At 36.1% G+C, this 26,359-nt stretch overlaps 1 protein-coding gene across 5 annotated transcripts in view; it reads left to right on the top strand.

The window, feature by feature from the left end:
* The window catches only part of SNTG1 (syntrophin gamma 1), a 370,446-nt gene that overhangs the window by 163,451 nt on the left and 180,636 nt on the right, over positions 1-26,359 (top strand). For 3 of the 5 annotated variants that reach the window (XM_074819579.1, XM_074819587.1, XM_074819554.1), the window contains exon 2: positions 22,324-22,378. In XM_074819579.1, coding sequence (XP_074675680.1) covers positions 22,352-22,378 — 27 coding nt within the window. In that variant the 5' untranslated portion in view covers positions 22,324-22,351. Of the gene's footprint in view, positions 1-15,696; positions 16,028-19,386; positions 19,444-22,323; positions 22,379-26,359 lie in introns of those variants that run through there. The other 2 variants (XM_074819570.1, XM_074819562.1) reach the window with 2 other exon arrangements.

Below are 26,359 nucleotides of genomic sequence, written 5' to 3'. Positions count from 1 at the left end.
GGAGGAAGTTTCTTGTAAATTTGGAAAGAATGTGGTTCCATCTGACAAGGACCTTTCTGTAAATAAGAGGGAGACCATGAGGTTGTTTAGGGGGCTAGGGTCAGAATATATGCTCTTTATCCATCAAATCATTGAATAGCTGGTGTTATACAAGTGCCTGTACTGACTTTACAAAGTCTTTGAAAACCTGATGAACAGGAGAGGCCCTCATGCAACCAGAAAAAGCAGATTATGGGCCAGAATTGAAAAGAAACGTTACTGCTTTTGTGCCTTTGGATTGTAATAATCACAGGCTGAATGTAATTTGGGATAATGATGATATGACTGATGGAATTTGAGAAAATGACTCTTTTCTCTTTAAGACTTTCTATCAACTTCCACAGCAATTTCTTTGATGATTGAGGCAGATTAACCTTCCATGCCACATCTCTTCTAATGAGTTTATTCCTTACTTATTACTGAAGAGAGTGGCTAAGATGCAAATATCACAAAAGATTAAGAGAGTTAGTTCTAAAGTATTGTTTACTGATCCAAAGCTTGTTTGAACTATTTGGTCTCCAAAACTGAAATGGAAAGATAGGTAGCAAGAATTTGTTCTTTTCACTAACATTAACATATAAATATAGTTTTATACATGTCTGAGATCTCCCTTGTTTTGGTCCCAGAATGAACTTTGTTTTACAGATGATAAAACATAGCTGATAAAGGTGAGCTGAACATTTTTTCAGTTCACATTTATTTTAAAAAATGGGGATGATATCTTTTTAATAAGTTGAGTTTAGTAGTAAATTTGGGACTGAAGTAGGGTCTGTGAATTTCAAAAATAAATAGAAATCATTCAAAATCATTCTCCAAAGAGAAGCATATGTAAGATTATAAATTAAAATAAAACCTATAAACAACATTGTAGTGAAGTTGAATCATCATTAGTGTCAATAAAAATGCAGAATATAGGTTTTTTTTCACATGAGATAGTGTGTTCATTTGTGCTATTTCTTCATTTTGTAATCTTTATTTGTGGTATTTAACCTAAGAAAATATTGATAATTTTAAAGCATTTTGTTTTAATATTGTTACATTTTACCATTACATGAGTCATAATGAATGACATTTTCTATTGAAAATCAGAACTTGTTATTTCTGCTTAAACATTTTGGTGAACAAGGCTCTTGTGACAGGTTGTAGCAGATGCCCATTCAATTACTATGAAAAGAAGTGTCATTACTTTCAATTATGTAAGTGAAAACAGTTATATTTACTGTGATACACCTTGTATGAAGGTAGATTGTGGGGCTAGCAGAATGTTGGTCTCCCAGTGAAGGACAAATGCAGAAGGCTTCTCAGAACAGCGGTCCCTGTAACCTGTTCCTACAACTCTGAGTGTAAGTGAAACTGTGGAGCTTTAGTATTATGACTGTACCATTGTGTAAAATGTCAGTCTATCTGTTACAGAACCAGAGGTTTGGGGGTGATTCCTTAATTCTGTCAGTTACTATAGCTTTAAAGATTCCAACAGGTGTGTGAAAATACAGTGAGACTCAACACCTTCTTGTTAACCAAGAATAACCTGCTGAGAAATTTGAAGTCCTTAGTGTCTTTGAAGATAATGGCAAAACTTCCAGAGATCATCAGAGACAAAATTTCATCTGCAAAACTCTGAACAATCAGATGTAATTAGCGATAGTAGAATATTGTTGGTGTCTGGTAGATTTGTGCAGGATTCATAAAAAGACAAATTGGAGAACAAATAAAATACAGGACAAGTTAATTAACAGTTTCCACTTGTAAGTTGCCTGGGTTTTCTCTTAGATATCTGATACTTGGCTGTAGATTTTGTCTTCATTGTTTAACTTCATTGGATTTCATAAAATGGACATAAAATTATGAAATTTGGTCATTACCAAAATAATATTATTTTAAAGCATTAAATAGCCTATAATGTATAGGATGTATCTAATTCATTCGTATTCTGAGTAAATCTTATTACTTATGAAGATCTGAATATATAAAAATAAATGCCTGCCCAGTCCTTTGAAAATTAATGTTAGACATTGCAATATAAAACTTGAAAACAGGCCATGCTTTCAGCTACACTGCTGTAAAGACAGACTGACTTCATTCTTCATGCTGAATGCTTTATTTTATACTGAACTTTATTATACAGCATGTATTTATAAAACAATATTAGCACTGAGGTTTGGTTTTACTGTGCTCAGTCATTATTTCCCCTTACCCAGTGAAATTGGTCAGCATTATTGTAGTTGTCTCACATGTAAGTTTTCATTTGTGGAAACATTTTTCTTCATGTTCCTGGTGCAAAGTTTTTTTAACAGCGGTCATAGAAGTCAACTTTTTAATAGGAACAACTTTTCATCCAGTCACTTGTGCAACAGCTGGCTGTACAATCATTGCATTTCAACGAGAAAGTTTCACCCCATTCAGTTGCACAACACTGAGTCTAAAGAGCGATTATCTTTCACTCCAGGGTGACTGTTTCTGTGGCATGTGAGGAAAAGGGCAATGTGCTTGTGTAAATTAATCTGATTGAACATTTGGAGGGGAAATGGAAATATTATGTAGCATTTATATTATGCCATTGCTGAAGGCACTGAGCCTTCCTCCATAATTGTAGCCATAATTCCAGCTGCAGCAATATTTTAAATTTTATGGCATATGATGCCCTCAATGAAAAGGGGAACTATTAAAAATATGTTTTTGGAGCAAGCTGTATGATGTATAGCATAGTAAAGAAAGTAAATAAAATTTGTAATTGCTATATACAATTTAAATACTATTTATATTTTTATTGAGTAAGGAAGGAGTAGCTACCATTTACAGTTTCTTACAAGCAGCATAAAGAAAAATTCATTCAGTAAGAAAACTGTGTACAAACATACATTGTTATGTAGTCTGGTTGGGTCCTAATACCCAGGATAGAATGGATCTGTTTGTCGAGTCTTTCCAGGTCATGCTTGCTCCCTGTGCACCAACCTAGAGCAAAGGGACAGCCTTAGTGGGACACGTGAATGGTCTTCCTGTACTGTGTCTTAGTGTGGCCCTCTGTCATCCCTCTTTAAATACCCTCTTCTACTCCTTTACTTTGAACATCCATTATATGAATTTGAGAGTGTGGAAAGGAGGTGATTGTTGGGGTGGTGCACAACATGTTAAACTCTGGATCACTGAGGTATACTGCTTTGTCTGGGTGCTGGGGAGTTAGAGGACAGAGCCAAATGAGGGCCACCTGCCTGTGGTTTGTGGACATGTTCTTGCCCCAAGTTTACAATTAAAACCCAGATGAATTAATGGATATTCATGAATAAAAAGGTGGGCTGAACCTGAACCAAGTCCTGCTGTTCTTATTTTCCTTTACTGATTCCCTTTTATCTACAACAGATGAAAGTGAATAGATTATTATTAATCTTAAATGAGCTATTTGACTGATAGTTGGAGAGCTGGTGGCCTTTTGCTTTTGGTTAGGTGACTGTGAGTTAACATTAGGACACTGAAAGCAACAGTAAATTATCTGCGTTACCTATTTCTGATTGCACCAAAATGTGTTGCTCATTCTAATGTTATCCAGTGCAACTGTGTCCTGTGATACTTCTGCACCTGCTTTTCATGACTTCTGGCATTTGGATTTTGAAGCTAAATGTTACATGCAGATAGGAGTTTCCATTTATTGATTCAGAATTTATTTAGTGAAGGAATAGTGGTCAGAAAAAGGAAGATACTCTTCTATAGCATATTAACTGGCATTAGAGTTCTTCATCACTGAACCCACAGCAGAAACAACAAAAACATTTTAAATAATACATTAATTTCAATGTTAAACTGTATATATTAACCTTTTCTCTTAAGTTTTCTTTCCATAATCAGCTTTATTATCAAGAGAATCCTTAAGAAAACTCTAGGATGTTTCTTACTGGCTTTTGCAAAATGCTTTTAATATTCAAGAGCTATATACATTTTATTTAATTTGTATATCATACGTGCCTTTAGGAGGCAGTTTCAGAGTCTCTGAATGGTCTTGCAGCACTTAATTTCAGCCCAGACTGCCAGGGTAAGACACAGTAAGTAGGTGCCTACTTACAGGTGACTGACATCGATTGTTCTTTTCACCTGAGGATCAGGAAGAGGCAGTTAGACCTTGTACTACTTATTGCTGTAGAGCAGAAGTGTGGATCTGTAACACGCTGACATATTTAACATTTCAACAGTTCAAATCTTCTCTCTGGAATTCTAATTCTGCTTCAGCAGACTAGCTGTGACATGGTTTTGTGAAATGTGAAAGGAGAGGTGGTAGAGAAAAAAGGAAGGAGTATTAGTGAGTGCTCTAATTTAATGGCCCTCTGAATTTTAATCTCAAAGTAGCACATGTTTCTAAGGTGCTTTGTTCCGTATTTTAGAACAGTATCTCTGAAGGTTTCTACCTGGGGGATTACAGAACAGAGAGTATTGGGGGGTAAAGACTTAACTTTATTCCTGATTTAACAAGCATGAGAGCAATTTCTCAAACCTGTTGCATTGTTTAAACCACAGTCAGCTTACTGCATCATTTGTCAGTGTAATAGGTGAAGGACAGTTAGCTGCTAAGCATTGCCAGGTTTATTATGCATTCTTTTTGAAGAAAGGTTGTAGAAAATTAAGAATTTGGCAAAGTGCTCGAATTCAACTAGAGCTAATATAACCTGATTGCACATTTATTTAAGCAATGATGTCATATAAAAAAAAATCTATGAGCAATAGGTTTCATCCTGGACACAGCTCATCTGTCAAATGAGCTGCATATTGAGAAACATGTTCTTTTAATGACTTTACACAGCAGATTCTGAAATGTATCACATCTTGCAGTTTTTCTTCATTTTCTGAAGCAGAACTTTTCAGCATCTTAGAGGGCAGTTTTCAAACTTCTTTCCACTAATATTTGGTCAAACTTAGGTTGCATCACTCTGTAAGAGAATAAATTAAATATGCTTAATTTTTTTTCTTTCTTTAGGATGTGAGAAACACAGCTATATTATTACAGTGTAGTTTTGTTTTCTGGTTTTGAACTAACTTCTGGTTTTGCAAGATAATTCTTTTATCTGGAAGATTGAAGAGAAGAAGAAAAAAATAAAGAAATGTTTAGGCAGCTCTTTGGGTATATTAGATCAAACGACCTGCAATTGTCCAAAAGTTTATAAATGTGATACCTCATCTTTGGAATTCGGAAATGCAAAAACTACTTGAAGCTAGAGCATTACAGCAAATTCTTTCAGGCCAAGCTTTTGAATATTTGCATACTGTATGATATTTCTAATAATCTAAGAATGGATGCTCTTAAACCTTATCGTACACTGCACTCAGCTTTTTTACATAACTTTCAGTCATAAACAGTAGGAATTTGAGTTTAGGAGGAACTTCAGCAGAAACTAAAACCAAGCCCTAATATAACTTGTAAAAAGATAAAGAGCAATCCAAAAAAATTAAAAAGAATAATAAGGATAATATCAGCAGATTGTGGAGGTGGTAAAATGGCACAAGCAAAATAGTTAGAACTGTAAAGAATAAGTGAGTGCAGATTTTATGTATTTATTATTTGCCAGCTTCTTGGTATTCTTACCTCTGTGCAAATCACTGCAATTCATGACTGTTTAAGATCAAACTTAATATAGAAAACATAGTTTGGTCATACATGATACACAGATTAGAGTTTCAGCCTCATCATCGTCCAAGTATCTTGGATGAAAAAATAATCAGTTAAAGTAGTATGTTTGATTTTTTTGTTGTTCTTCTTGGTTTTTTGTTTTTGTTGTTTTTTTTTTTTAATGGCCTCTGCTGAAAATGGAAGTCAAGGAAAGGAGAACATAAAATATATGCCACATGATTAATTTCATTGAAGCCCAAAGGAATCACAGTTTTGAAGCATGTGGTCTTTTACAAAAGCCTGAAAATGACTTCAATCACTGCACTTGATCTCACCCACTGCAGTGGAGGCTAGTAAAGTATCTCATGATTCATCTTTTTTTGTGGTTGTTCTATATCCCTTAAAACAAAGGATAAAAGAAGAAAACACACCCTCACCCTGCTAAAAAAAAAGAAAAGCATAAAATATATAACTGCTACTAAATAACTGCTTTTAAAGCTGTTAAATACTAGATTTCAAAATATAATTTCTGTTTTATCAGTGTGGTTCAGGACCAACTGAGTGACAGCTAAAGCAGAGTAGTTTATATTGCTTTTAAAGTACTTTGTACCATATTTATAAACTAGGTGTTGTACTATGCAGCCTTGCAAATATGAAACTTCCCTCCCTGAGACTTCCCAGTAATTGCAGTAATAGTGTATGTCAAGGATTTTACTTGATATTGCTTATGTGGACTATTTCAGATTCCTTAAATTCCAACGATTTGTCATTATCCTACAAAGATGTCATCCGATATCTTTATATCATGCACTGGTAAAATTTATTTTTTATTATATAATCAAAATTTTAATTCATTTATTACTGTCAAATTAAGAAGTCTTATTTAATCTATTATTTCTGCAAGTTAGCTAATCCCAAAATACTTTTAGTGTTATGATTTTTTTACATATAGGGCGAAGAAAATTCAACTTCAGTCTTAGTAGATGTGAAGGCTTAGTTCAGCACGATATTTAAATATGTTTCTAACTTTAAACATGGGTATTTCTAAGTGCTAGTTTCACAAAGCTGTTTCTTGGATAATGAAGAAAGAACAAAAAAAAGAAGGAAAGGAAGAAATCCCTTTGCTAAATGCTTGATTTAAAAAGTGAACAGAATGTAATAAAATGTTGTCCCTTTATCTACTTCCTTAGATAATGTCATGAAGCCTTGAAATATTCCATCAGATATTAAGTTATGGTTAGATAAAGATGTATTAATTTGTATTACCATATCTTCGAACTTTTAAGTGTTGATTTGGAGACCTTATTTTGATCTCATCATAGCTTTATCTAGTGTAATTCTAACAGTTATATAGAATTATCCCTGACTCTGAAAGCCATAATGGCTTATTCAGCAGTTTTGGAATATGAACCCATATGCTAAACAGCAGAAGGGACAGTTATGAATCATGCGTTGTCAGTTACAGTGGAAAGGAGATTTCAAAGTGGAAGATCACAGCTCTGGAAAGACATATGAGGAAAATCCGTATGTCCAGCTCACTCTTGTTTGTTTTACAATAGGAATTGCACAAACTGTTACACATATGTCAGAGTTATATAGTTAAAGAGTTATAGGTCACCAATTATGAATGTCAGAAAATGGGATCAAAAGCTACAGGCATGGCCTAGTAAGTCTTCCAAGTCTGAGATGTATTTAATTCCAGAGTACAGAACTAGGAATGGGCCTACACCATAGACTTTCTGTGAAAGTGTCTAAAGCAACAGATAGATTATACTCTTACTGGTTATTTCAGTCTCTAAGTTTCTGAACAAGAGACTTGAAATTTGTAGGACAAATGGAATAGCTGGTTACAAGTTTTGATTAAAAAGTTAAAAAAAAAAAAAAAAAGGTTTTCCATGTAAACCTTTTGAAAGTCCAAGTGGTCTGTGAATAACTACCCCATGTTCTTATTTTCTAGAATCTGAATCCTAGGCCTCCATTAAAAGTACCAGAAACTTTTTTACATTGAGGGAGATCTCAGAATAGAAGTTGTTCCTTTTCCTACTGTGTTTTTCCCCAACCATGACCTACCTGGCCTACTGCTGTGTGGAGGTGGTGTTGGGTGAATGCACCTGGGGGACACCACAGATACTTCCCCAGGAAATGTAGGAAGTTGATCAGGAGCCATAGCAGAACAGGCTTCTAGATGGAGTGGTGGGAGATATGCACAGGCAGCGAAAGTGATATGATAAGCTTGAGAACATAATGTATTTTTGTATTGGCTATTGCAAGGTTGGTATCTTAGGACTAAAGACTAGTTACAGGCAACTAGTCCAGGGACAGAGGAATTCCTAAGACAGCTGACTGTAGTCAAATATACTGAAAGAGAATGAAAAATCCCATGATGCTGGAACTCTGTCTGGGAAAAGACTTCTTTTTAGCCTGTTATTTAGACTTTGTAATGATGGGATAGGTAACTGCATTCTTTAACCAAGCATGGCACTGTGCCGTGTACACTGATGCTATTATTTTTATTATTATTATATTAGAGTAAGATTTTTTACATTATTATTTGTGCCCATATAGAAAGATCCCACAAAACCAGGCCACAGACATTGTCTGCATCCCTTTTGAAGACAAGCAGTACAGTCTAGCTAAGTGTAATCTGAAAACCTAAGAGAGCACATACACTCCAGTGTTTTGTTGGGGAAAGTCTGAAGATAGAAGCTTTGTCTTCCTGCCCTGTTCCCATGAAGGAGAACGAAATGGTTCATTGGATTGGCAAATCTAAAGCATTTTTGAGGATTTCACTGATGCTTCAGGGTCCTCTTAAAAATCTTACATATAGCACTACTCTCAAGCCTGGAGCAGGACTAGTCTGTTTACAAGTGAGTAAGAAGAACTCCCAATTCTATCTATAATAAATAATTAATTGAAGAGAGGTAGCTAAATATTGTGTTTGTTTATTGAATAGAGGGTTTAGTAGTAGACTGTAATAACTGCCAAACAGTAGCCTAAATCCTTTGATAAACCCTTGTGTACAGAAGATGTTGCTATGTGTTCATATGACCTCACCTCACCATAATTTGTCAGATGCATCAGGAATGGAGGGAAGATCCAGTAAGGGAGAAACCCAGCTCAACTGAAGGGACAGTTAGAAGAAGCATACTATTCAGATTCCAGATGACGAAAAGTGGGGTTACAAGGTTTACTCTTTAAAAAGAAGGCCAAATAGGCAGTTATTTATAGGCTATTCTGATGTTTTCACTAGAGGATACTGAGCAGAACTGAAGTTTTCTCAAAACTTCAGACAGAAGAGACTGGTTTGGAGTTTACTTTCCTTCCTCCTTTAATTTTTTTAAGCTGAATTTAAAAAGATGGACTATAAAGGAAAAACTCAGGTACTTGGCTGTTTCAGACTTTGTGAAGACAGTCATCCAATCCCTGCAAGGACTGGCATGATCAGTTTCATGATCCCATCACACTACAAGGGGTTGTTTTTTTAAAGTGGAAAAAACATGGTTTTGCAATAATTGTAGTTACACTAAGATCAAGAAGGTAATGCCAACTGTTTTCTCGAACATTATGCTGCAGTTATGGCAGCAGATTGTCAATTGATTTTCTCTAAGTCTCTTTTAAAAGTCAGAGGAGATAGTAGGAGACCATGTGACTGCATACATTAAGGACAGTTCCTTTTTATCTTTTGAACTATTAACATGTCATCTCTAAAGAAATAAAATTTAATAATGAAAGCTTTTTCTCCCATGTTTTTAGCAGATGTGTCCTCTTTCTTGTTTCATCCACCACCTCATTATAAGAATCCAAAAGAACTGTGAATGAAAACCTTGGTAGATATTTACTAGTTGTCAGTCCTTACCATTTCCCAAATCATGCTCATGTTCAAGTGGTATGCTACAAATTCTCATAGCAATACTTTTGGACTCTCACAATGTTTTATAGGTTGGCTGTTAATGATTGTTAAAACTGCTGCCTGAAAACTGCTGCTATTTTTACACAAGGAATGCAATACTCAGGGAAAAAAAAAAAAACAAAACAAAAAACCATAAGCTTTGGACTGGTTTAAACAGCAAGAAACTTAAATACTTCTCATTGAGTGAACCATTTTTTTAAACAGAGGCTAATGGCTGTTAAAACCATGAAGAAATGCAAGAACCTGGAAACTGTGCTGTTGCTAGGAGAGGTTATATCAGCAGCTCACAAAAGAAATCTCAATTTTCAAAGGAGAAGCATTTCCCAAAGAGTGAAACACTGTCTAGTATCTTCTTTAATGTTCTGTTTTTCACTTCTTTTTAACTCAGGCTCAGTCAGTTATGTTTTATAAAGAATTCTTTTAAGATGTGATCAACTATCATAGACACAGGAAGTCTAGAACAACACTTCTGAAGCTAGAACCATGACAAAGGATTCCCACTCAATGATGTCAGTTATTTATTTGTGGGGTTTTTTTCTTATACAGTTTCAAGCTCAGATAAAGCTTCTTGATAGCAGGATTTCCTAGAGTAACTTGTACTTTGGCATGTTTATTAACTGGCAAAAGAACTTCTATTTTGGGGACTCTGGGCAGCAGAGTCCTTGGCATTAAGTTTATAGAACTTCTGATAAGCCATCATTTCACACTGTCCTGTATATGTCTCAGATTTAACTTGTCTGTCATTTACTCTCAGTATGTCCTTGTAGCTTACCCTGATGGCATTGCTGTCACTTACACTGAAAGTAAGAGGCCAGTCTTTTCCCTGGGCTATGTGGACATCAACAATTTCTAAAAATAGCCATGTATTTTGTTCTGCAGCATGATCTTAATTTAGCTGAGCTTCCTGCCTTAATCATTCCTTTGTGACAGGTTTGCCAGATCCTCAAACAAGCCGTACAGCCCCACAACACCCATATTAATTTCCTGCATCAGTGTGTTGTGCTAACATTGACTTAATTTGCTTTAATTCAGTATGTCACTGGACTTCTGTACAGAGCTTGTTCTTTTTACATATCTCTCACTTGAATATTTCTGAAATGATAAAGAATGCTTTTAAGCAATTGTGATTCAGGTGGTACCCAAAACTGTAATTTGTTTTCAGTAGGCATGTCACAAGCAATGAACTTTGATAGTTCTGGTAATCTTGTGAAAAGATTTTAAAATACAGCACAGTTACCAATACCATGTGACTGAAGATGTACGGAAGGTATCTCTTAATGCATCTCTGACCCTCTTCTCAACGTTACTGCTTATAGTCATCTTATCCCTAATATTTACATTACTTCTCTTTCTCCAAGTTTAATCTTTTCTTTCCCAGGTCTGCTGAGGGTAGAGGGGGGAAAAAACCCAACAAAATGTAAAGAAATTAGGTTCTTTCATATACCTCAAATACTTTCCCTTCAGCTTAACAGTCATAGAATATGGAATACTATTGATGAAAACAACAACAAATTTTATCCTAGGACATATGGATTTGATCAAGCTGAATATATATCTTTTATATATATATCCTTTATATAGGAACAGTTTTGAAAAATAATATGTAATGGGGAAATGCAAATGTTTTTTTAAAAAACATGTTTACATCTTCCCTTCCTTCACATCTTTTGCTTTCCTTGGCCACCTTCTTATCAACAATCTTTTTCTTTCCTTGTCCTTCTTCTTATGAACAATCTTTTCCCTCATCTGTCATGTTTTTCTCTCTGCTTTTTATTCTTTTTTCTCTTTCATCTGTCTTCTCGGACTGGCACAATGTTACATTTATTAACACACAGACTCTGTGGATAGCTTGGAGAACTTTCTTTCATACTTCCATTGCCTTGGGGGAGAAGTATGCTGAAAAAGAACCCTATACCTCCCTCTAGTTCCATATCCCCACAGGGTGAGGGGATGGAGTCTTTATAACCTTTCTATTCCCTGAAATAGATTTCAAAGTGAATAAAGGAATTGTGACCTGAACTCTGTCCTCTCCCCTACCCTCTTGACTGAGAGTCTTGGAAAGTAAAAAGGAAGAGCAAAACTCTTGCTTTGCTTCAGTGACTGTGTCTGAAATGCAGACTGTTTAGTGTACCAATATAGATATACACCTACTATACCTGTGAGTTTTGGACACATCAATGGAATTTTTTTAAACTTGAGCCCCAACTGATTTCAAGACTTATATTTAAAATTTTTCAGGTAAGTTCAGAGTTAGAAAATACTTGAATTAAGCATAGCTATGCAATCTTAAGCCATCATATTTTCGTGTATACACTATGACTCAGTTTCAGTTACACAATCACAATCTAAATTTTACACTGGAACCCACTTTAAAAAAAAGTTCACGTAAAAAGTAACCCATAATGAGGTATCTTCTGCTACTCTCATGGGTAGGCTTGAAAGCTTTAGAGCTGTCATCTGAGCTAGTGTACCAGCAGCTGTAATGTTCTGCCACTTTTTGCAAGTTTCCCAAAGATGAAGCTCCTAGTTTATCTTTATCATTATCAGTGAAACTGCCTTCTGACTTTGAGGGTAGTCGCATAAGACAGCTTACATCCATGGTATTTAACTATCTTATCCTCCGAAGTAGGGTGGCTGTGAGAAAATTGCCTATTGAGAATGATCCTTATAGTGACTCCTGAATCATGTAGCCTGTTGTTTTGGAGAGTACTAGTTGGCTTGGACTAAATCTATAGGAGGTTCCATACTAACAGCTTAACGATATATACAATAAATTTGCTGACATTGCTTAATTTTGGTACTCTGTACAGTAAAAAGGTGTAATGATACCATCACTGTGGAATTTTTAATCTGGTTTTTGGGTACCATTCCCCTGGAGGCAAGTGCTCAATGGTGGTTACAAATCTTCATTTTCACTCTCCTGAAGGTTGTCTCCTTCCCCATCCCTCCTCTTGCTCGTGGCTCAAAAGCTTCCTCAGTATGGCCTACCCTAACTCCTTTCTGCTTATCTACCAAGTTTCAGATTCCCTTCCACATTCTTCTCATTCTGTTCCTGGTAACATTTTTTCAACATGAGTCCAGCTTCTTCCAGTCTGTTTGACTGTACAGTTCAAATTTTCATCATCTTCTCTCACCTACACTTAGTGGCTCCTAATCTTTCTTTAGGGCGATTGATATATTTCCTATACCATTTTACCTTAGTTCTTATTCCAGTCTTTACATCCCTGAGCATTTTTTCCCAATTCGTAGTTTCTCCTTTCCCTAATTGCTATTAGCAGTTTTGGTTAGGTTTTTTTTCCAAAATGCAATTTATTCTGTCAAATTTCCACAATCTGTTCCAGACACAGGATTTGTAAGGCTTTTCAGATCAAGACCAATGACTTCTTGTTTTTCTGTACAAACCAATGTATTAGTCCTTAGTGTTTTCAGAAACAGGTAATCTTTCTTGGCTAAATTATTGCAAAAATCCATATATACTAGGAAGTTTGTAATAAAGAGGTTCAATACAAACAATAAAAATTTGTCAAAGTTGAAAGCGAATGAAGGGTTGGAGTGTGAAAGGCAATCATAGAAGGAGTTACTGATATTCATCCCACCCATATTATAATTACATAGCATCATGAGTGTCTCCAAGACTGTAGAGACAAAGAAAAATTTCTTATAGCTTTCATTTTTTGGCATCCTGGTTCTCAATGAGCTCAAGAACACATTAAGTAAAATCTAAACTGAGTAGTCAGGTAGAAAATGAGATAACCACGATGAGTAATTCCTATGAGGTGACTGCTTAAATAGGGATGGCATCTATAGCTGTGCACCTGCGTCTGTCCTGCACAGGTATCATTATGTGGCACCTCAGTGTTCCTGGACCAGCACATTTTACCAGTAGCCAGTGTTTGTCTGAACCAACCTCAGTTTTTAAAAGTGGAGCAGGCTGTAATTGGTGCCTCTTTGCAACTTACTGCTATAGCTCTATAGCAGGATTAGCAACCTGCAGGATAGGGCTGTATGGGAGCTGCGATGACAGTTTCACCATCCCAGTCCAATCAAGTTTTTCTACAGAAGGATTTTCAGTGAAGGATGCTGCTCTCAGGGGGATATTTTCTAATTAGCTTTAAGTGTTTCTCACTGGCTACTTAACTTTATTTTAATTTTGCAGTACTTTTAAGTGCTGTGTTTTCCTATGTGGCATATTTTACATACCTCAAGTTCTCTTTTTATACATTTTGACAATGTACTACTGCAGGAACAGTTTGACAATAAATAAACTTGACTTGATGATATTGCAACAGTACTGCTACAGATTCCTGCTTTCTGGATTCCAGAGGAGTTAAAGAGGCTTTTGCTGCAATCATATAAAAACTCAAGTGGAAGATCTAATTATGTTGATTAACTTTGAGCGAAGTTATTGGTGTTTGTTTTCCATAAGTACTGAATTCTTCTATATAGAAGTTTCTGCTCTGAAAAAAAGAAATGTGAAGACTATGCAAACCATGACCATAATATCTCCAATGGCTAGAATTTCCTAGTTCATGCACAATATTATTCCACCTTCCTTCACTGTCAACTACTTGAAACAGGTTACTACTTCTTTTTTCCTTAACTTGAGGAAAATTAATGTTTAATGATAGTTTTTGTAAGTGATTTTGCAGATAAGGCAACACTGTAGAAGCAACTGTTAGAAACCTTGTGTGTTCTCTGTGCCATAGCTATGCTGTCCCAGAGATCACAAATGCATAGTTTTTAATGGTGACCACTGGAAGTGTGTGCATGCTTGTTTTCATAGGCATAGGAATTCTTAGATGGGAAGGTCACTGTTGATTACAGGACATGGTAGTGTAAGCTGAGTTGCATTTCAGACTTCAATCTAAAGCTGTCAAATAGCTACTTAATCACATGAATTTAAATTAATCAACTTTTCACATTATTCCTTGTATGTTTTGTGATCAATTTGTTTATTTACTGAAAATCTATAAGTTCATACTTTAGACAAGGAAGAAGGAAAAAACCTATGAAAAATTGGTGACATTTAAGGATCAATGACCTGACACAGTAGTCTTAGCTGCAGTACAACACAGCCCACTTTAAATAAGAAATCTGGGGTTTTGCTCTATAATCTTCAATTTGTCTTATTCTCTGGTGTTTCACCTAGGTGATTCAGATACGAGTTTAGTCATTTAAGTTCAGTGTCTCAGTAGAGTGTTGATCTAACAAAAATAAGTATACCTGGTTTCTTCTGTTCTGCCAGCTTGCACTGACTCAGTGTTATCTCACAGCTTCTCAATCTGCCTCTCTGCCCATCTTCCTAGGTAGCTTCCAGGTGTATTCCCTGAACCTTTTTACTCCTGATAGCCCAATTCCATTTCCAAGTTAGTGAGAAAACTGGCTAGTAGTTGCAAAACCAGTGACTATGGTAATTACTAAGTAGAAAGCAATCTCCAATTCAGTTATCAGTATGAAAACAAACACTGAAAGTTAAATTATGCTAGTTTTTTTCATTGGGCTGTTGTGATTTTTCTTACCATCTAGGTGAAAAGGACTGATAAAGTCTAGTGTCTTTCCTGCTGCATTTGGCACCCCATCCCAAAAAGGTATCCAATTCTGTCTGAACCAGTTAGAAGCTTCTGCTACAAATCCAGAACAAGACTTGTATTCACACGTATGGACATAACAGGAAAGCATCTTAAAACACTTCCACTGCTCTCTCAAACCAATTACAAATTTATTAAATTGTGATATATAACCTGGTAATTTAAAATATTACAGACAGTGTTCTGGTTTTGTGAATGTAGAATAAGAGTATTCTTTTTAATATCAATAATTTCATAAAAACAAATTATAAAATAGAATGAAAATGTTTTGACCTTACTCAGTTAATTTGAATCCCATCAAAATGTGTAAAGGTCAAAATCAAATATTGTTTTGGTTATGAAGTTTCAAATGAAACTTGGATTTTTTTTTTTTTGTCCTTGGGTTATTAAAAATAACTTGTTATTTCGTTTTCATTGAAGTTAATGAAACTTCTGACTTTCTCTGAGATTAGATTTTGTCATTTCCTTCAGTTATGCTTATTTTGTTAATTCAAGCTCTATGAAGATATGCTAGAGTTTGTGATTCAAATTGTAGCATATGAGCAGAAATATCTGTTGAGAAACCCTGGTTTGCATTTTCCTTGGTGTATGGGAAACATTTCCATCAATTAACAAAGTGGAAATATGTGCTACTTTATAGACTTGTACTCTGGAAATAAAGCATATTCATATTCATTTGATTCAATGAACATCTTCTGTACTAAGGCTGGTATCATGTCCCTTCTTCATTTAATCTGGTTTTAATTTTCATTATTCATTGTACTTTTTTTTTTTTTTTAATCAGGATTTTTACAATGTATCATCTGGGGGAAATACAGATTTTTCAAATTTCACTGTGAATTATTTTTCCATTAAGACCTTCTGCAATTAACTTTGGATCTGTCATGTGCATATATACAGGTATAAGTATGTATATCAGTTATTTATACTGATCTGAAAATCACGAATCAATCTCAAATAAATATGTGGTGTTATGCTATTTCCATGTACTGAAAGTCAAAGCATATGAGAATAAAGTTATCTTTTTTTTTTTTTTAATGGAACAATGCTTTTTTTTTTTGCTTAAGTGAAATCAAAAGATGCGATATGATGTGGAAAGTTACACTCCTAACTGTTAGCATTAGGCAGAACGCCAGAAGCAAGAAATTTGTATTTGACTGGGAAACAATTGCCTTGGCAGATGAATCCCAGTATGTCTTTTATAAGGAAATTCTGTGTTGAGAGATAATGGAGAGAAAAAACAGACTGCAGTACCAGATAGTCAGAGAAGAAATTCTGTTCGTCTTTGATACAAGGCACTATTATTTAGGCAAAATTGAGAAATGGTCTAAATCATGACACAATTCACGCAGCCTCCAGAGCAGTTAAGAATAAGCCCTGCTTGGGCTTGACATCTGCTCTACCTCTCTTGGAATTAAGTACGTAATTGTATTCAGACACTTCTAGTGAATCACCAAAAGGTAATATTGGGAAAACAAGAGATCAGGCACAGATTTTTTTTTTTTTTTCTAGCAACGTTCCAGTCTTTAACCCAAAGCTAAATTTTTCTGTTCCACTTTGCCATAGAACATTTCACATAAAGGCATGCAGTAACAGCCCACTGGCATTTAACTCCACCATTTTCAGATTATTCTCCTGTCATACTGCTTTTTCCCTCTGAAAGATTGAGTGTTGCATTGTTTTATTTATTTTGTCATTTCCATCAGTTTATTTTTGCCAAGCCAGACTGGGTTACTCGTTAAGTCATTTTGAGGGTGTTTGTTCTGAGGGGCACTAGATAATTGTTAGTGCAAAACGTACTGGATAAATAAACAGGAGTCCAAGATATGTTCATTCAGTTAATACTGCCTTGTAGCTCCCTGATTCTTGGAAAATTTGATGTCTATACAGTGAATCCTCGATTGAGCTTTCCGATTACAAATGCTTGCAACTACAATAATAAATTATGACTAGCAAATAAATATCATTCTTTTAACCAAGGTAAAATGAATTAAACATTAAAAACCTTGTTAGCTACTAATTGCCAACTTCAATTCTTTTGAAGTATGAGCTTTGCTAAGAGATGAACATTTTCTTAAAAAAAACTTTGTCAGGTGATTATTTTCTTTCCTGCCAAAAAAGTGTGCAGATTTTCAGACTTCAGAGTTCATCTCAGTCCTTGAACTATCAGGTAGATTGAAGTATGTGCAGCTTAGGGGCCTCCAGCTTTATGAGCATCTTTCAACTTAATTTATTAAAGCTGTAATTCTGTGCAAGGGATATATAGATCCCCCTTCATGATTGAACTCTATGAGGGAAGTATGAGGCTGTGTTTGGATCTGGAGACTATCTGTTCCCAACTCATTGAGAAATTTTTCACCAAATGATTTCAATATGTTACTATTGTAAATTATTAAAAATCATTATGTTAACTGAAAATAAGTAACTCAGTGTTCAAATGAAATGTAACTCAGTGTTCAAATGAAATATAATTCAAGTGTCCTGGAAGGCAGTAACTGGATAGGGTTTTATTAATCTGTGGTTACTAAACTGCTCCTTTGATTTACTGTGCTGTCTGCATGTCTCTGACCACTCTTCCAGTACTAAACACCTTGTGGCAAGCTGGATGGAATGAATATGCCTTCATGGAATTTGCATTTAAAGTAATACCTCTTTTTTCCCCAAAATATTTTTCTTTCCCCAAAATATTTTTCTTTCCCTTAAAGCACAAAGGACCAGCTATGCTACATGTAAGGATAATTTCTAAGCCTTCTTTCCCTATTTCCAATGGTTTTGGGTTTTTTTAATTATTGCTAAAAAAAGAAGCCCCTGTAGAGTTACAGATATGTATGTTCCATTTCCTAACACACACAAAAATGACAGATAGGATTTCCTTCAGATAATCCCAGCAAAATTGTTGGTAGACTGGGGTCAGGAGAAGCACTTAAAAAGACAAACATGAAGTTTAGTAGTGAACTACTGTCACAATTAGTGGAAAGTCTGATATTTGTACCTTTGAAGCGTGGTTTTAGTCTCTTTCCCAGTTAGCAGTTCAGACAGTTCTGACAATAAGAATTTCTTATGACTTATCTCCAGCAACTAAGAAGTATACAAGCTTCAGTGATATCATATACTAAATTAAATTGCATTTAATAATACATCATTTTGCCATGAACCTGTTATTTGTGTATACAATATTGTATTCTTACTTTGTGCCAGTAACCTTGAAAATGAAGTGTTTCCTACTGTTGCTTCTATAGTAGTATTATATTTGGCTTGTGGTATTCCAAACACTTTACAAAGTGTCTCTTATTACTGTTGTGTGCACATGAAATTTTGTTTGCTATCTTATTTTGTTAAGTATACTGTAGTATTCAGTCATGGAAGTGCTTTGTGAAATTTCATCTATTATACCACTGGATGTATGACCTGATTTATTATAAGAAGATCAGAGCATAGCTCAAGTGCTCAGTGCATTATCTTAAATGAAGCTTTGTCTCTGAGGGGTGCCATAGCCTTCAAGTTTACCGTTATGTTTTAGCCACTGATTTCCCTTTAGAACACAAATGCCGTAATAATGCTGCTCAGCAAATGTTTCTTCCATACTGAATAACTGCTTGTTCTGTCAAGGGGGTGTCAAGTTCTGTTCCCAACCTGTCTGTCGTGTTACTTCCTTTACATCTATCAGCAGAGGTGAGCTAAATAAGTTTGGTAACTCAGTTTTGGAGGAAGTGCAGATTGCAAATCAAGTCAAAAGGAAGGAAAGTAACTTTTCAAAGCTTGCTTGTTTTCATATTTTTGATTGCAGTGGTTCCCAACCCTTTTAGAGGACGCCTCACTGCTGTTGGAGCCCCTCTTTGACTTATGCATGCCGCTCATGCCTCCCCCTGTGCTTGCACAACTTAAGTCTGTCCTGACATTTTTGCTGTGTACCCTGCACCTCCTCCCTTCAGAGCTATAGGCAGCTCGTTTCTCACCTTCTGGAGCACAGTTTGTCCCAAAGCAACCTAAGGATGGGGAGGGACAAAAAAAAAATTAAATATTCAGGCTGAAGTGTAACCAGTGGGTTGTCTAGTGAGACAGAAGGAAGCTTCTAAGAGAGCTGGAGAAGTGCTCAGGTGAACATGGCAGTGATTTGGAGATAAGCGGGTTGCAGTGGTTATCCAGAGGCTGATTGGGGTTATCTGTCAGCAGTGGGTTTCACAGTTTATAATTTTACAAGTGTTTTATTTTTAAAATTACTTGGTTTTATACTTTCTGCTTTTTTTCATGTATTACAGGAGGAGACAATTATTATCGGGGCATTTTACCAGCATAAGATCATAAAATTCTGCATGGTGCGTGATATGTATTCCTGTAATTTAATCATCTGGAGTGTTTATTTGGGGTGTAAATGCTGGAAACAATGACGTTTCTGAGCTGACTTACGCACTTTGTAATCAAAACCTCTATGTGCTGTTTCTAAAATATCAAGTGTTATAAAATTGCTGATAGTCAGAAAAAGAACACTGATAATGGGCTCATATTCTCTGTGTGCAGCTGCAGATGAGAATTGGTAGGAAATAGAGGGATACAGAAGCAGTGGCAGCTATATTGCAAAGATCAGTAACTGAGTTGAATGCCTGAGAAACAGGTACACTCATTGCAATGAATATGATTTTGTGTTTAGAATTATGTAGTTCCAGGTTTACATTTTAGAAAATATTTTAATAGTAAAAGGTCTTGTCACAGATCATGAAAAATTGCCTCCAACCAGCTTTCCCAGAGGAAACTGTGTGTAACCTTTCTATGGGAACCAGAGAAGTTATTTCAGTAGGAGACATGTCAGGAGAGTATTTGTTGTATATTTTATTTTAGCTAGTTGTAATTTAGCATGTAGGGGAAAAAAGGAAGTATCACCAAGGTGATTAGCAGGTGGATTCATCAAGTATGAACAAGTAGTGGGAGGCAATATTTATAGTTTGAGGACTGTCACTCTGAAGGCCAGGGTCTCTTTGCTATGACATCTCTCAAGACATATGACAGAGAACGATGGCTCCTGCCTTTCAGGAGTATTTTTAAGCATACTAGAGTTAAGGGAAGTGGTGTTTAAAATGTTGGGGTTTTTTAAAGGTTTTTTTTAAAAAAAAGAGTTTTAAAAAGGGTTTTAACGGGTTTTTCCATAAAGAATTTGGTATATTCATGTGACGCTTCATAGTTCTAAGATTGCTAAATTGTTATCTGAGCAGAATTAGAAGTTATTTTAGATCATGAGCTGTATATATAATCAGCTATGATGCTGCAAAGCCTAGTTGTTCTTGACTCTTCTTCTATGTGATAATACAAATATTTCTGAAATAAGCAAATAAATGCATAATACAAAGAAGAAGATAGAGTAATACTGAGTTGTGGAAATGACCTGGATTAGATAGGACTTAGATCAAAGGGTAGCTAAAAAAAACCCCAAAGAGGAATTGTCATTGACTGTGGAACTAAAGTTGCCCAAACCCAAATTTTTCAGAACTTTCATTAATAAGGTAGAACATAACATAAGTGAATACACTTTTGACTGCAGTAGCAATTACTGACCTGACATAATCAGGGCTTAAGAAAGGAGAACACCACAGTACTTAAATCTATATTTTCAAGATACATACATTTATAGTTCCAGAAGGCTACAAAGTCCTCAGAATACTTTGCTAAAGTATTATGTGCTAAAGTATTTATGCATAAAGTACTATGAGTAAAGCGGCTTTCTCACTTAAGCTTACTCAGCACCTGGAAAGAGAGTTCATAAAAATTACAAGGAAACATACTTAATTGCACATTGACTGTTCCACCAGAGAGAAAAGTCTTCAAAATTGTAATAGTGACCTTGTTTTTTATGAGCACTTTGAGAGCAGAATTACAGATACAGTTCTTTACTGGATCTTGGTGCACTTGTAAAGCTGTTAAGGAAGGAATGATGATGGGTGCCTTTTAAATTCGTGCTTTGTAATGTAGCCAACCTAGGCTAGCTCTGCTAGAAATTAGTCTAGAGGACAGGCTATGAACCAGGCAGAGCTCAGTAAATACAGAACATTAACCTCATATGTGTGCATGCACTTGGGTTTAATAAAACTGCATCCAGGGCAGCAAAACAAATTGAGAGCCTTAATTAAGAGATTAAGAGATGTTGTTATTATTGTTATTATCATTATTATTACTAGGACTTACATTTTTGTACTATGTGAGGTATAGTTTTTTAATACTATTTTAAAATTAGGCTAATGGGACAAATTTTGAGTTGGAGCTTTGAGTACTATATTTATAGAAATCATTGTAAGCACATAATTAATACGGAATAGCAATACAATGCTTGATGGAGAGGATTTTGTACAGGTTTCATTTCTCCAGCCATTGAATGAAATGTCTGTTTTGCCCAGGAAGTGTTTCCTGGCAGTGTTATTGGCTGGTGCATGAGTATTTCTATTGCAGAACCAGCAGCAGGACACTGTTATTATCCTCTGATAACAGCCTGTTCCAGTGGCTTTATCTCATAAATAAATGAATGCATAAGCGTGCATTGGGATGAATACACTTTAGGTAAAGGCCAGGCAAAGTAATAATCACAGGATTTGGTGTGACATTTTGCCAGCACTCACACATATTCCTGACTTCTCTAACATTTGTTTTTTCAACTCATAAATATTTCTGCAAAGTAGGCACACTGTTAAATGACGCAGGCTTCCTTGGAGAGATTATATGTTAATGAAATGTGAGACAAAAGTAATTGATGCATACTGGATTTTAATTAGGGGAGAAAAGAAAAAAAACAAGTCTTTTAGAAGAGAGAGGATATTCTGAAGAGCAACACTTAATTGTCTACATTTCTGTTACTATCCAGTATACTCTTACTTTTGGGAAAAAAAAAAAAAACCAAACAACCAACACAAAAGAAGAAATTTACACATGCAATAAGAAAAGTAAGTTTGAATGCCCCATGGAAGGGAGGAGGTGTGGGAACATGAGCATTCCTTTGATTATATTCAATGAAACCAGGTTGTGTACTTTACAGAAACCAGGAGCAACTACTAACACCTTACACTTCCTAATCCTGTTGCAACTTTGATCATTGCTCTTTTTAAGCAATGACTATAACTGGACCTAAAAAAGGGAAGTGCAATTGCTCAGCTCAGCTAACTTTTATGTTTTGCAATATCTTTTTCATTCTAATGAAATCTTTCTCTCCATTTTAGACAAATATCACTTGCTGTGTCATAGCACATGGATTTCAGGACCGCCTGTGAAGAGGTAGGATCACATATTTTTCTTTTCAAACAATAGTAAAATCAAAATCAATGAACTTTTAATCCTTTTTATATGCAAAATCCTTTTTTTACCACTGTTTTCTGAAATGACAGGAATTATATAATCAGTTCAGCTGATCACTTTATGGTGGCAGGCAGACTGTAGTAGAAGATGAAAGAATTTGCCCAGGTGTATTCATCACTAGCTGTTCTAATTTACCTCTTTAGGCACAATGTAGGTGCAGGTAGCTATGTTTTGTGTGAACTTTGCTCTTAGTGAAGTGTTTATATCTGAAAGCCTGTACATGAAGAAAAACATCAATGGAACCAGAAATCTGTCTGGCGCTGTTCAGCAAAATCAAGGGGGAAATGTAGAAGTATGGGAAAAAGGAAGGTGGGGAGAGGGGAAGCTGTGAAGATGACCAAAATGAAAAGCAATGCCATTTTGATCTGATGAGGTAAAAGAGTTATTTTTGCTTGAAATAGGTATAGTTTTGGAATGTCAATGCAAAGTACTTCAGTCCACTCCACTAGAGATGGGGAAGTGCTTTGCTTTCTGTGTTCATACTAACTTTACCTTAAAGAAAATAAGTGAGTTGTATTTATAGACATAAAAAAGGGCATCTTATTTACTCAGTGGTTGTCTATGAACATATTGTTTTAATGCAGTTTCACAACTTCAGCAATTGAGACACAGTGAGAACCATTTACACCAAATTACATAATAATGCTGATGCATATTATGATTGAAAAATCATGACAGTTACCTGTACACTGAGAATTGCAAACAATGTTTAGGAAGTTATGGCTGCAAACAAGAAAACTGGCCATATCTTTAAGTGTGACCATAAGCCCATGAAAAAATAGAAGTGGAGTGATGGGAACAGCACTAGAATCAAGAACTAACTGCAGCTAAAACCAATTTTGACATGAGAATCGATTGGTATTAATTAGGGGGAAAGAGAAAATAAGCAGGCTAAAGAACATTAAATCATGGCAGCATTCTGACCTAATATGAAAGTGAAACTTGCCTTTGGGAAAGAATACTGTGATGGTTGTCCAAGATCCTATGTATCAGGCTTTAATTACTCAGAAGATCCATGCACAATCCAAATTCTATAACACGGTATATCCCATATTATTTGCCTGGAAAAAACATTCTTATAAGTTTTGAGGTTTGGTTTTTAGAATAGAATATTTTCAGTTTGAAGGGACCTCATCTAGTCCAACTAGATCATCTAGTCCAACTGCCTGACCACTTCAGGGATGACCAGAAGTTAAAGCATGTTATTAAGTGCATTTTGGTTTGTTGATTCTGTTTTGTTTTTTAATTTCTTATGAATGCACTTACTGAGGCAAAGTGGCAGATTCATATTATTTTCATAGGATTTTTATGTTATTATTTAAACTGTATGCTAGTATAGATTATGCAGTGGCAGTTAACTTCAGTCTGGGTCCAGCAGCTGTAACAAGAGCAGCCACAGAAAGGCTACCTGGCATATGCGTCCTATCTTAGCCTTTACAGTGCAAGTACATTGACAGGTCTGTTTCATTCTGTATATAGCTTCTAATGGGGCATTGATTTCAAATTTAGCTCTTTAAAAATCAGCTGCTTCCTTGGAGCTTCCTTGATAGACATGGGAAGGAGAGGATGACTCCACTCATCCTAAGAAAGCTCTGTAATCTGGAGACCCTAAAGAAGCTCCTTTATCTTTTATATTAATAAAATTAAATGAGGCGAATTCAACAGTGTATCTTCTTTGTGTAAAATGAGCTGTGTGCCACAGAATCAGTGGTATCACTTCCAAGAAATTCTGAAAACTATGATCTATATCTTTCCTTTCAAGCCAATCAAAGTTAATACAATATAGATTTTCAGCCTACTTTCATCAAATGCCTATATCTAAATAAATCATCAGCAGCCTTATGCTTACACATAGTGTAATTTTTAACTAAAACCTCAGCACTATCATTATAAGGCATCACCTACTTTGGTTTCTGTTTGGAGGAAAATATTGAGCTGCATCTGAAAGCCAAAGAAAATGGAGGCAGCTCTGTGCCCCGAGGTCCAACAAGTAGTGAGGGTGAAGATGTATTCCCAGTAGACATAATCACACAGAGGACACATATACACTACTTGTATCCATATATACGTATGTTCTTATATATACTTATGTATGTGACCAGCCATGCAGATCACATACTGACACACAGAGCACTCACAAACACAGACAGCACCAACAGCCTCATCTGCTCCCCTCTCTGGCTGAACAGGATGGAGGTCCACTCATGAGAATATATGTATATGTGTGTACAGTGTGGATGCCTCCAGCAGCGGGCTTAGACAGTCTGCCTAGCAGCTACCCCTGGATCCCAGTCTTCCCAGTTGCTGGCAGCTGGGCCTAAAAGCCTCTGAGGCTTCAGACCCTCTCCAAATGCTGGTACAGACTATCACACACTCACACACACACACGCACAATCACACACCACAGAATCCCTCACCCAGAAAAAGAATTAGAAAGGAATTTAATAAGAGGATAGAACAGACTGCATGGATTAGTCTCATGGCATGGCCAGACAAACATACTGACCAGAAAAATATTTACACGTGAGCAACCCCTTTTTATCCTCTTAACCCTCTGTTTTCCCTTACCTGTTCCTCTCCAAATCACTCAATCCTTTTCCCCGCCTTTGGTTCTTCCCCTAAACATCCTATAAAAACTCCTGTGTAATCCAAAACTTCATCCCGTAATGTGTCCTACCCCCCCCCAGGTAGTGACCTGCACTCAGTTCCAAAGGTGCTCTGACATTTTCTTATCATGATGGGTTTCACACCTGGACACTGGGGCTGGAGCTGTACTGGGACAGCCTTGTCACGGGACTAGGCCAGGTGTCCCTTTTTCTGCATCCTTAATTTGGGTTCCCACCTGCCATTGTGCTCCTGTGTTCCTCTGGGCTTGTGTGTTTTCCTCTGGGCTTGTGGTGATGGGCCTTCAATAGGCTGATGTCCCCTTGGCTGGAACTGGGCAGGGTGTTATTTGGACTTCCTACATCTGCCATAGTCTGTCCGTACTCCTTTGTGTGCATGCAGACAAGATTTTCTCATGTAACCTAATAGTTGTGGGTTTTATCTACTTCTTGTCTTCTGGAAGGGTTCATTTTTGTTTCTCCACTGATGTGGACGCTGTCCTTTTAATTGCACCATCCATGTATTAAGTAATTACTTAATACGATTGTTCACTTTAATTCAGTATGAGGTGTAATCATCCATTCTGTCAGGAATTTCAAGGTCCTTTCCAACCTAGATGATTCTGTGATTCTGTGAATTTCAATTCCCAATGTATACCTTTCAGCTATTGCTTTTAATACAGTTTTCTTAATACCTTAAAATTTGCCAGACTTGTCACCAAAACGTCATCTAATATTTGAGCTTCTCATGAAAGTGACAATAGTGACTAAAGAAGATACCATTGTGGCACTACTGCCTTAATTAACTTGTGGTTCTATTCCATTGGCACATCTTCAGCAACCGTTTAGTCACATACCCACAGACATTTTGGTATTATTTTATTTATTCCAACTATTGACATGAAACATAAAGTAACTGCAGACTTTGCTCCACATACTTTTATTTAATTGGTTATCTAGTCAGCACATTTACAACTTTCAGCCTTCTTTCCCCTCCATCCCCTATTGTATCAAATTCTCAATTGTACTATGTATCTGGGAAAAATAACCTCTGTCTTCTATGCCAAAATAGTTGCTAGGCAGTTTTGATAATGGCAATAAAAGCTGTCATGAGACATCTTGGCTATTTAGTCTTCCTCTTCTTCCCCTCTTTGTTTTGTTTCTGGCAAAACCTCAAGCCGAGAAGGCAGAAGCCCAGGGAAGTGGGAGAGCCTGAAGACGCCTCCCCCCTGAGTGGGAAGAGTGAGCTGAGAACGAGAACAGCGGGGACTCAGAGTGGGTGGAGACTGGAGTGACG

The sequence above is a fragment of the Strix aluco genome, chromosome 1 (genome assembly GCF_031877795.1).
Source record: "Strix aluco isolate bStrAlu1 chromosome 1, bStrAlu1.hap1, whole genome shotgun sequence".
NCBI classification, from domain to species: Eukaryota; Metazoa; Chordata; class Aves; order Strigiformes; family Strigidae; genus Strix; species Strix aluco.
Note: the sequence above shows the minus strand (reverse complement) of the source record. Positions and strands in the feature narration are given on the sequence as shown.